Consider the following 12,563-nt stretch of genomic DNA (forward strand, 5'->3'; position numbering starts at 1 on the left):
ATGAAACCCAAAGTGAAGTACCTACCGCAGATGCAGATCACGTGACAGCTGTAGGTGGTGGGAGGAGGCTCAGCAGACAGCAATGCATTCCTGGTCATAGGGTTTCCCTGCAGCAACCACTAGAGGGAGCAGCTCACACTCAGTTCAATCCTAGCTGCAGGTACTTTCACACTAGCGTTTTTCTTTTCCGTCCTAGGGGCTCAAATCCGGAAAAGAACTGATCAGTTTTATCCCCATGCATTCTGAATGGAGAGTTAGGCCTCTTTCACACTTGCGTTGTTGGGATCCGGCGTGCACTTCCGTTGCCGGAGGTGCCCGTCGGATCCGGAAAAACGCAAGTGTACTGAAAGCATTTGAAGACGGAACCGTCTTCCAAATGCTTTCAGTGTTACTATGGCACCCAGGACGCTATTAAAGTCCTGGTTGCCATAGTAGGAGCGGGGAGCGGTATACTTACTGTCCGTGCAGCTCCCGGGGCGCTCCAGAATGACGTCAGAGCGCCCCATGCGCATGGATGACGTGTCCAATGCGATCACGTGATCCATGCGCTTGGGGCGCCCTGACGTCACTCTGGAGCGCCCGGGGAGCCGCACGGAAGGTAAGTACACTGCTCCCCCGCTCCCCACTACACTTACCATGGCTGCCAGGACTTTAGCGTCCCGGCAGCCATGGTAACCATTCAGAAAAAGCTAAATGTCGGCCCGGCAATGCGCCAAAACGACGTTTAGCTTAAGGCCGGATCCGGATCAATGCCTTCCAATGGGCATTAATTCCGGATCCGGCCTTGCGGCAAGTGTTCAGGATTTTTGGCCGGAGCAAAAAGCGCAGCATGCTGCGGTATTTTCTCCGGCCAAAAAACGTTCCGTTCCGGAACTGAAGACATCCTGATGCATCCTGAACGGATTTCTCTCCATTCAGAATGCATTAGGATAATCCTGATCAGGATTCTTCCGGCACAGAGCCCCGACGACGGAACTCTGTGCCGGAAGAAAAGAACGCAAGTGTGAAAGAGCCCTAATCCGTTCAGGACGTCTTCACTTCAGTCTTTTTGACTGATCAGGCTTTTCAGAAAAACGTAGCATGTTGTATTTTTACCTCCGGCCAAAAATCCTGAACACTTTGACTGGCCTTTTTCCCATTGACTTGCATTAACGCCGGATCCGGCGCCGTGTGTTCAGTCAAACCGGATCCGGCTTTTGCATGTTAAACCCGAAAAATTTGAAAAAAAAGTTAAAGTCCATAAATGGCGGATCCGTTTTTTCCAATGCATTTTTTCATGGTGATCAAAATCCTGATCAGGATTCAAATGTAATCCGTTTTCACACGTTTTTCCGGATCCGGCGGGCAGTTCCGGTGTCGGAATTGAACGCCGGATTAAAACAACGCTAGTGTGAAAGTAGCCTAAATGCATATGTAGTTAGCTCCCCCTAGTGGTGGCTGCAAGCAATATATTATTTACCAGGTCAGAATGAAGGTGGGGTCATCCTGTGCAGACATAAGATTCCTGTATTCACCCTTCACCAGATTCTGGTGTCACTGTGGCAGCACAGAAATCCACCCTGCAGTCCAACTGCACAGCATACCATGTCGTGACTGCTGGGGCATGATGGGTAACACTGTGCATAGCAGGCAATGTAGATGCTGCAACCTCACATTAGACTGGAGAGAATCTTTTTTTAATTTGGGGTCATTATTTGTTTAGTGGGTCTGGAGTATGTACCGTATTTATTCAGAGTGTCCGATCTGGGGTCTGTATTTATTATCTGTATCTGTTTTTAGGGCAACTGGTCTGGGTTCTGTATTAGTTTAGTAGGTCTGGTCTGAGGTCTGTTTTAGTTTAGAAGGTCTGGTGTCTGTATTAGCTTAGTGGGTCGTGGGTCTGTATTAGTTTAGAGGGTCTGGTCTGGTGTCTGTATTAGTTTAGAGGGTCTGGGGTCTGTATTAGTTTAGAAGGACTGGTCTGGGGTCTGTATTAGTTTTGAAGGACTGGTCTGGGGTCTGTATTAGTTTTGAAGGACTGGTCTGGGGTCTGTATTAGTTTTGAAGGACTGGTCTGGGGTCTGTATTAGTTTAGAAGGTCTGGCCTGGGGTCTGTATTAGTTTAGGGGTCTGGTGTCTATTAGTTTAGCGGGTCTGTTCTGCGGTCTGTATTAGTTTAGAAGGTCTGGTCTGGGGTCTGTATTAATTTAGCGGATCTGGTCTGGGGTCTGTATTAGTCTAGGGGGTCTGTTCTGGGGTCTGTATTAGTTTAGAGGAGCTGGTCTGGGTTCTGTATTAGTTTAGAAGGTCTGGTCTGGGGTCTGTTTTAGTTTAGAAGGTCTGGTGTCTGTATTAGCTTAGGGGTCTGGTCTTGGGTCTGTATTAGTTTAGTGGGTCTTGGGTCTGTATTAGTTTAGTGGGTCTTGGGTCTGTATTAGTTTAGTGGGTCTTGGGTCTGTATTAGTTTAGTGGGTCTTGGGTCTGTATTAGTTTAGCTCGTCTGTTCTGTATTAGTTTAGAGGGCCTGGTCTGGGGTCTGTATTAATTTAGAAGGTCTGGGGTCTGTTTTAGTTTAGACGGTCTGGTCTGGGGTCTGTTTTAGTTTAGAGGGTCTGGTGTCTGTATTAGTTTAGAGGGTCTGGTCTGGTGTCTGTATTAGTTTAGAAAGTGTGGTCTGCGGTCTGTATTAGTTTAGAAGGTCTGGGGTCTGTATTAGTTTAGAAGGTCTGGGGTCTGTATTAGTTTAGAAGGTCTGGCCTGGGGTCTGTATTAGTTTAGAAGGTCTGCGGTCTGTATTAGTTTAGAAGGTCTGGGGTCTGTATTAGTTTAGAAGGTCTGGGGTCTGTATTAGTTTAGAGGGTCTGGTCTGCGGTCTGTATTAGTTTAGAAGGTCTGCGGTCTGTATTAGTTTAGAAGGTCTGGGGTCTGTATTAGTTTAGAAGGTCTGGGGTCTGTATTAGTTTAGCTCGTCTGTTCTGTATTAGTTTAGGGATCTGGTGCCTGTATTAGTTTAGAGGGTCTGGTCTGGTGTCTGTATTAGTTTAAAAGGTATGGTCTGGGGTCTGTATTAATTTAGCGGGTCTGGTCTGGGGTCTGTATTAGTCTAGGGGGTCTGTTCTGGGGTCTATTCGTTTAGAGGAGCTGGTCTGGTGTCTGTATTAGTTTAGAGGGTCTGGTCTGGGGTCTGTAATTAATTTAGTGGGTCTTGGGTCTGTATTAGTTTATGAGGTCTGGTGTCTGTATTAGTTTAGAAGGACTGGTCTGCGGTCTGTATTAGTTTAGCGGGTCTGGTGTCTGTATTATTTTAGAGGGTCTGTATTAGTTTAGAGGGTCTTTTCTGTGGTCTGTATTAGTTTATAAGGACTGGTCTGGGGTCTGTATTAATTTAGCGGGTCTGGTCTGGGATCTGTATTAGTTTAGAGGGTCTGGTCTGGGGTCTGTATGATTTTAGAAGGTCTGAGGTCTGTATTAGTTTAGAGGGTCTGGTGTCTGTATTAGTTTAGCGGGTCTGGTTTGGGGTCTGTATTAGTTTAGAAAGTCTGGTCTGGGGTCTGTATTAATTTAGCGGGTCTGGTCTGGGGTCTGTATTAGTCTAGGGGGTCTGTTCTGGGGTTTATTAGTTTAGAGGAGCTGGTCTGGGGTCTGTATTAGTTTAGGGGTCTGGTATCTGTATTAGTTTAGAGGAGCTGGTCTGGGGTCTGTATTAGTTTAGGGGTCTGGTATCTGTATTAGTTTAGAGGAGCTGGTCTGGGGTCTGTATTAGTTTAGGGGTCTGGTATCTGTATTAGTTTAGAGGAGCTGGTCTGGGGTCTGTATTAGTTTAGGGGTCTGGTATCTGTATTAGTTTAGAGGAGCTGGTCTGGGGTCTGTATTAGTTTAGGGGTCTGGTATCTGTATTAGTTTAGAGGGTCTGGTCTGGTGTCTGTATTAGTTTAGAAAGTGTGGTATGCGGTCTGTATTAGTTTAGGGGGTCTGGTGTCAGTATTAGTTTAACGGGTCTGGTTTGTGGTCTTCATTAGTTTAAAAGGTCTGGTCGGGGGTCTGTATTAATTTAGCGGGTCTGGTCTGGGGTCTGTATTAGTCTAGGGCAGCGGTTCTCAACCTAGGGGTCGCGACCCCTTTGGGGGTCGATCGGCCCTTTCCGGGGGGTCGCCTGGGGCTTCCTATTGTGGGTCCAGGCCCGTCGCTAACAGACAGGTAAGACAAGCAATTGCTTGGGGCCCCGAGCTGGCCCGGGGCCAAGCAGAGCCGGTGCTTGTTTTGCGGCTGAGTAACTCAGAAGATCCGATGGTATATTCTAACCCCCAGACGTTCCCATGGTGACTGGGACGCTTGTCTGGGGGTTAGAATATACCATCGGATCTGAGTTTTACGAGCTCAGTGAGATCGTAAAAACTCAAATCCGATGGTATATTCTAACCCCCAGGCGTTCCCATGGTGACAGGGACGCTTGCCTGGGGGTTAGAATATACAGGGCCACGCCGCTCACAGCAGTATATTTATAAACTAATCAGTAACTACTTTAACTTTAATCATTGCTCATTGCTGAGCTCTTTACTTGGATTATTTGGATATCTTACTCTGTCTTAGCTCCGGTAATAGCAGGCAGTGCGGGGGGCGGCGCTCACTCACTGATGTCACGCGCCTGCTCCTCCCACTAGGCGGTGCAGGCGCGTGACGTCAGTGAGAGAGCGCCGCCCCCCGCACTGCCTGCTATTACCGGAGCTAAGACAAGGTAAGATATCCCATATCCAAATAAATTATAATCCAAGTAAAGAGCTCAGCAATGAGCAATGATTAAAGTTAAAGTAGTTACTGATTAGTTTATAAATATACTGCTGTGAGCGTCGGGGAAGGAGATCTGTGGATGGCACTGTAGGGGGATCTGTGGATGGCAGTGCCATCCACAGATCCCCCTACAGTGCCATCCACAGATCCCCCCCCTAAACAGTGCCATCCACAGATCCCCCCTAAACAGTGCCATCCACAGATCCCCCCTCCCCTAAACAGTGCCATCATGGCACTGTTTAGGGGAGGGGGGATCTGTGGATGGCACTGTTTAGGGGGGATCTGTGGATGGCACTGTATAGGGGGGATCTGTGGATGGCACTGTTTAGGGGGGGATCTGTGGATGGCACTGTATAGGGGGGATCTGTGGATGGCACTGTTTAGGGGGGGGATCTGTGGATGGCACTGTTTAGGGGGGATCTGTGGATGGCACTGTATAGGGGGGATCTGTGGATGGCACTGTTTAGGGGGGGGATCTGTGGATGGCACTGTTTAGGGGGGATCTGTGGATGGCACTGTATAGGGGGGATCTGTGGATGGCACTGTTTAGGGGGGGATCTGTGGATGGCACTGTATAGGGGGGATCTGTGGATGGCACTGTTTAGGGGGGGGATCTGTGGATGGCACTGTTTAGGGGGGGATCTGTGGATGGCACTGTTTAGGGGGGAGATCTGTGGATTGCACTGTTTAGGGGAGGGGGATCTCTGTGGATGGCACTGTTTAGGGGGATCTGTGGATGTCTGTGATTAATTACTCTGCTTTAATTATGTTCAATTTGTAGCAATAAAAATACATCCTGCATATCAGATATTTACATTACAATTCATAACAGTAGCAAAATTTGTTATGACGTAGCAAGATAAAAAATGTAATGGTTGGGGGTCACCACAACATGAGGAACTGTATTAAGGGGTCACGGCTTTAGAAAGGTTGAGAACCACTGGTCTAGGGGGTCTGTTCTGGGGTCTGTATTAGTTTAGAGGGTCTGGTGTCTATTAGTTTAGAAGGTCTGGGGTCTGTATTAGTTTAGCGGGTTTGGTCGGGGGTCTGTATTAGTTTAGGGGTCTGGTCTGGTGTCTGTATTAGTTTAGAAAGTGTGGTCTGCGGTCTGTATTAGTTTAGGGGGTCTGGTGTCTGTATTAGATTAACGGGTCTGTTCTGGGGTCTGTATTAGTTTAAGAGGTCTGGTGTCTGTATTAGTTTAGAAGGTCTGGGGTCTGTATTAGTTTAGAGGAGCTGGTCTGGGGTCTGCATTAGTCTAGAGGGTCTGGTCTGGTGTCTGTAATTAGTTTAGTGGGTCTTGGGTCTGTATTAGTTCAGCGGGTCTGGTTTGGGCTCTGTATTAGTTTAGAGGGTCTGGGGTCTGTATTAATTTAGCGGGTCTGGTCTGGGGTCTGTATTAGTCTAGGGGGTCTGTTCTGGGGTCTGTATTAGTTTAGAGGAGCTGGTCTGGGGTCTGCATTAGTTTAGAGGGTCTGGTCTGGGGTCTGTAATTAGTTTAGTGGGTCTTGGGTCTGTATTAGTTTAGCGGGTCTGGTTTGGGGTCAGTATTAATTTACAAGGTCTGGTCTGGGAATCTATTAATTTAGCGGGTCTGGTCTGGGGTCTGTATTAGTTTAGAGGGTCTGGTCTGGGGTCTGTATTAGTTTAGAGGGTCTGGTCTGGGGTCTGTATTAGTTTAGAGGGTCTGGTCTGGGGTCTGTATTAGTTTAGAAGGTCTGGTCTGGGGTCTGTATTAGTTTAGAAAGTCTGGTCTGGGGTCTGTATTAGTTTAGAAGGTCTGGTCTGGGGTCTGTATTAGTTTAGAAGGTCTGGTCTGGAGTATGTATTAGTTTAGAGGAGCTGGTCTGGAGTATGTATTAGTTTAGAGGAGCTGGTCTGGAGTATGTATTAGTTTAGAGGAGCTGGTCTGGAGTATGTATTAGTTTAGAGGAGCTGGTCTGGGGTCTGTATTAGTTTAGAGGAGCTGGTCTGGAGTATGTATTAGAATAGAAAGTCTGGTCTGGGGTCTGTATTAGTTTAGAGGAGCTGGTCTGGGGTCTGTATTAGTTTAGAGGAGCTGGTCTGGGGTCTGTATTAGTTTAGAGGAGCTGGTCTGGGGTCTGTATTAGTTTAGAGGAGCTGGTCTGGGGTCTGTATTAGTATAGAAAGTCTGGTTTGATGTCTCTGTATTATTTTTTGGGTGTGATGAAGAGGGTCATGCCCTACTTGTGATTCAAATGCTTTAGATTAGGGAGGTGCCCTATATAAATGGAAGGGTCATATATTAGAAAACTGAGTGCTACATGCTTTGTGCGCTGATTAATACATTCATTCTCTGAATCTCCCATACTGATGGTTTCCTCAACATCAACCATAGCACAAACACTTTATTCTGCTTTTACATATTTTGATATTCATGAATCTACTTCTAACCAAACATTTCCTGTAGCTGGAGGTGGTTCTGGTTCTTATGGGTCAGCACCTTCTTCCATGCCGCATTCCAGTATTGGGTGGGGGGGGGGTTAGTTACTGAGAGTGCCCCCCTTCAGTATAAGCCGATCTGCGCGGCGCTCACAAACACTTTTGTATTTCTCGCTGCACTTGTCATCATTCCATTTAGATACAGGAGACAGAGTAACACAATCCTCTTCGCCATCATTGTCCGACTGATCGGTCTTCCAGAACCTGCGGAGGAGGAAGGGGTCACGGGTGAGACGCTGGGAATTACGAGGCCTAAACCTCCGGTAAAGCCTATGGCGTTATAAGGCGGCCACCTCACCAGGTTGTAGAATCGTATGGCGTCCCATCCACCCAGCGCCAGTTCCCTTCTCTGTGATGGTCCGAGAGGCCAATCCAGGTGGTGTCGCTCACTAAATTCTCCAGGAAATTCTGGGCAAGAGATGCAGGACATACTGTAAATGAGGTGCAAAGATATTCCTACAGCTACCACTGAGCTTAATGGTAACTGTATAAATTCCTATGCCTTGAGCTCCACCTAGTGGTGGCTGCTGGCAGCCAGATTTATAATATATTGTGTGAAGGGAAGCAGGAGATTTACAGCTGTAAGGGGGAGATTTCTGATGATATCTGTGTAGCCCCTGACAGTCATGGGGCACTGTAATGGGGGAACTATACCTGCCACAGTTTTGGGAGCACAGTCTTTTGTACTTTTATAGGAGCATAGTGTCCTCCACTGTTATGGGGTCACCTGACTGAATGTATAGGGGCCCTGTGGCTGGTTTGCTTTGCATATATTACCTCCTCCTCCTCATTATTAATCACAGCCAGGAAGCCGCCCTTCATCCTGCACCAGGACAGACCCTCCTCCCAAGTTTGAGCGTCTTCTGACCGCAAGTAGCAGGACAGCCCAAAGAGCCGCCACCCCGTGGGGCAAAAGGGACACAACATGGCTGCAAATAAAGAAAATTAGTGAAAATCCAAGATCTGTATGAGGGACTAAAGCAGAGCAGCTCTGCCCTATGTATTAAGTCATAGGGTTCATATGGAAAACCCATATCTATGGGTGACTACTCTCTATGGGAACTGGTGACACCTGGTGGTCACATTGATAACTGCATGCAGTAATACCTGAATCTTCTAAATGAGTGGCACAGCCCATCAGCAGGTGACTGCTCCGGGGGATGAGAATGTTCATCTTCCTCATGGAGTCGTACTGTTCTTGAACGTTTCTCAGGTTGCTGCGTAGGTCTTGGCGCTGCTGCGCTATAACCTGCAGCTCCTCCTGCCGCTGGGTCCGGTTATACACCAGTCGGGGTAATAGGATTTCATGCAATGAGCCGTATTCTCGCTGCAGGGAGGACAGATTCCTTCTCAACCAAGATCCATATTCCTGCGCCATTTCCAACTCCTCCAGCCAGTGGCTGCTGTTTGTGCGCAGAGTCTCCGCTTCCTCCTCAGCGCTGCGCAGAAGTGAACTCACCTGTAAATCTGATTATATGTGCAGGGAAAGAAGGTTCATTTAAACTGAACGCAGCTGCAATATATTGCCACTTCTATTTTGGTTAATTATTGCTGTATTACTCCCTGGAAACCATCAGCAAGCAGTTTAGTTGCTGTTTATGGATCTTAATACTTATTTCTTTTGTATTTTAGTTGCCTTTTTAGAATTTATTTGGCATGTAAACCTTTAGGCCCCTTTCACACGGGCGAGTATTCCGCGCGGATGCGATGCCTGAGGTGAACGCATTGCACCCGCACTGAATCCCGACCCATTCACTTCTATGGGGCTGTTCACATGAGCGGTGATTTTCGCGCATCACTTGTGCGTTGCGTGAAAATCGCAGCATGCTCTATATTCTGCGTTTTTCACGCAACGCAGGCCCCATAGAAGTGAATGGGGCTGCGTGAAAATCGCAAGCAAGTGTGGATGCGGTGCGATTTTCACGCACGGTTGCTAGGAGACTATCGGGATGCAGACCCGATCAATATTATTTCCCCTTATAACATGGTTATAAGGGAAAATAATAGCATTCTGAATACAGAATGCATAGTAAAATAGCGCTGGAGGGGTTAAAAAAAATTAAAAATTATTTAACTCACCTTAATCCACTTGATAGCGGAGCCGGCATCTCCTTCTGTCTTCATCTTAGCTGTGTGCAGGAACAGGACCTGTGGTGACGTCACTCCAGTCATCACATGATCCATCACATGATCTTTTACCATGGTGATGGACCATGTGATGAGCGCAGTGGCGTCACCACAGGTCCTGTTCCTACAATCAGCAAAGAAGAAGACAGAAGAGATGCCGGCTGCGCGATCAAGTGGATTAAGGTGAGTTAAATTATTTTTTCTTTTTTTTAACCCCTCCAGCGCTGTTTTACTATGCATTCTGTATTCAGAATGCTATTATTTTCCCTTATAACCATGTTATAAGGGGAAATAATATTGATCGGGTCTCCATCCCGATAGTCTCCTAGCAACCGTGCGTGAAAATCGCACCGCATCCACACTTGCTATTATTTTCCCTTATAACCATGTTATAAGGGAAAATAATACAATCTACAAGACCCCGATCCCAAGCCCGAACTTCTGTGAAGAAGTTCGGGTTTGGGTACCAAACATGCGCGATTTTTCTCATGCGAGTGCAAAACGCATTACAATGTTTTGCACTCGCGCGGAAAAATCGTGCATGTTCCCGCAACGCACCCGCACATTCTCCCGCAACGCCCATGTGAAAGAGGCCTTAGACTGATCATAGAGGCATTAAATACCCGGAGATGCCCTTCCACACTGTCTGAAGTACTCCCTATTGAATATTTACAGCAGGAAGCTTCTAGATATGATAACCTGTTGGGTTTTCATTTGTTAGTGAGGTCCAAAGCAGGAAAGACACCTACTAAACGGAGACACCATAAGGATAGCAGATCAGTCAGCAGCAGCTTGATGGTCTTCACTGGAGGTTCCCTTGAAGATACGACAACCTAGTACATGCATTGTGCTATTAGGTGTTAGAGTGCACAGTGGTGGCTTGCTGTCTATGCGCTTTGGGACTCGCTATCTATAAAATAACGGATCCATCAACAGCTGCTTGTTGGTGGTTTTCACTGGAGGTTTCCTTTAAGATATTACAACCTAGTACATGCATTGATTAATGTCTTTGTAAGCCTCAAATCACATGCACCCCAAAACACCCTCAAGGTACTAAACAGAAACATATATTAAGAATAACAGATCCATCAACAGCAGCTTGTTAGTGATTTCCAAATATTCAGATAGCTTAAAGGATTTAAAATTTTTGCAAAACTAAGTTGTAAAATAAGTTTAAAAAGGTGGAACGTCACATTAAAGGAGTTCTCCAGGAGTACAATATTGAGGACCTATCCTCAGGATAGGTCATCAATATCTGATCTGTGGTGGTCTGACCCCCAGCACCCCCGCTGATCAGCTGTTTGAAGTACTGAAGCCTCTTCCTAGGTGTCACGGACAGTGGGCGAGGACCCACTGTGCCAACTAACCGATTTGGCTTTGGGCTAAATCTAAGGTCATTGTCTTGTCCCTTATACAGGGATCTAGATTTTACTGCAGGGGAACCACTAGGTCACTATCTCCTGGAGTTGTCCTGCTGTAGTTGGCAGCTGACCCCCCCCCGTGGATCAGAGACACCGTCAGGCAATATCTGTAGTCAGGAGACAGGCCAAGGTCAGGGCAGGTGGTGTACTAGCATATATACAGGTTCTTCTAAAAAAAATTAGCATATTGTGATAAAGTTCATTATTTTCTGTAATGCACTGATAAACATTAGACTTTCATATATTTTAGATTCATTACACACAACTGAAGTAGTTCAAGCCTTTTCTTGTTTTAATATTGATGATTTTGGCATACAGCTCATGAAAACCCCAAATTCCTATCTCAAAAAATTAGCATATTTCATCCGACCAATAAAAGAAAAGTGTTTTTAATACAAAAAAAGTCAACCTTCAAATAATTAAGTTCAGTTCTGCCCTCAATACTTGGTCGGGAATCCTTTTGCAGAAATGACTGCTTCAATGCGGCGTGGCATGGAGGCAATCAGCCTGTGGCACTGCTGAGGTGTTATGGAGGCCCAGGATGCTTCGATAGCGGCCTTAAGCTCATCCAGAGTGTTGGGTCTTGCGTCTCTCAACTTTCTCTTCCCAATATCCCACAGATTCTCTATGGGGTTCAGGTCAGGAGAGTTGGCAGGCCAATTGAGCACAGTAATACCATGGTCAGTAAACCATTTACCAGTGGTTTTTGCACTGTGAGCAGGTGCCAGGTCGTGCTGAAAAATGAAATCTTCATCTCCATAAAGCTTTTCACCAGATGGAAGCATGAAGTGCTCCAAAATCTCCTGATAGCTACAGGTAGCTGCATTGACCCTGCCCTTGATAAAACACAGTGGACCAACACCAGCAGCTGACATGGCACCCCAGACCATCACTGACTGTGGGTACTTGACACTGGACTTCAGGCATTTTGGCATTTCCCTCTCCCCAGTCTTCCTCCAGACTCTGGCACCTTGATTTCCGAATGACATGCAAAATTTGCTTTCATCCGAAAAAAGTACTTTGGACCACTGAGCAACAGTCCAGTGCTGCTTCTCTGTAGCCCAGGTCAGGCGCTTCTGCCGCTGTTTCTGGTTCAAAAGTGTCTTGACCTGGGGAATGCGGCACCTGTAGCCCATTTCCTGCACACGCCTGTACACGGTGGCTCTGGATGTTTCTACTCCAGACTCAGTCCACTGCGTCCGCAGGTCCCCCAAGGTCTGGAATCGGTCCTTCTCCACAATCTTCCTCAGGGTCCGGTCACCTCTTCTCGTTGTGCAGCGTTTTATGCCACACTTTTTCCTTCCCACAGACTTCCCACTGAGGTGCCTTGATACAGCACTCTGGGAACAGCCTATTCGTTCAGAAATTTCTTTCTGTGTCTTACCCTCTTGCTTGAGGGTGTCAATGATGGCCTTCTGGACAGCAGTCAGGTCGGCAGTCTTACCCATGATCGCGGTTTTGAGTAATGAACCAGGCTGGGAGTTTTTAAAAGCCTCAGGAATCTTTTGCAGGTGTTTAGAGTTAATTAGTTGATTCAGATGATTAGGTTAATAGCTCGTTTAGAGAACCTTTTCATGATATGCAAATTTTTTGAGATAGGAATTTTGGGCTTTCATGAGCTGTATGCCAAAATCATCAATATTAAAACAAGAAAAGGCTTGAACTACTTCTGTTGTGTGTAATGAATCTAAAATATATGAAAGTCTAATGTTTATCAGTACATTACAGAAAATAATGAACTTTATCACAATATGCTAATTTTTTGAGAAGAACCTGTATATGAGA

At 46.5% G+C, this 12,563-nt stretch overlaps 1 protein-coding gene across 1 annotated transcript; it reads right to left on the minus strand.

Annotated features, from left to right (window-relative positions):
- Positions 1-7,271: 7,271 nt before the first annotated feature.
- Positions 7,272-8,608, minus strand: LOC121005468 (CD209 antigen-like protein E). Its single transcript, XM_040438236.1, has 4 exons — positions 8,338-8,608; positions 8,008-8,159; positions 7,529-7,638; positions 7,272-7,434 (listed from the first exon to the last, which is right to left on the minus strand). Exons 1-4 carry the CDS (start codon positions 8,606-8,608, stop codon positions 7,272-7,274), a joined length of 696 nt encoding a protein of 231 aa, XP_040294170.1.
- Between the last annotated feature and the right edge of the window lie 3,955 nt (positions 8,609-12,563).

Source organism: Bufo bufo, chromosome 6, assembly GCF_905171765.1.
Source record: "Bufo bufo chromosome 6, aBufBuf1.1, whole genome shotgun sequence".
NCBI classification, from domain to species: domain Eukaryota; kingdom Metazoa; phylum Chordata; class Amphibia; order Anura; family Bufonidae; genus Bufo; species Bufo bufo.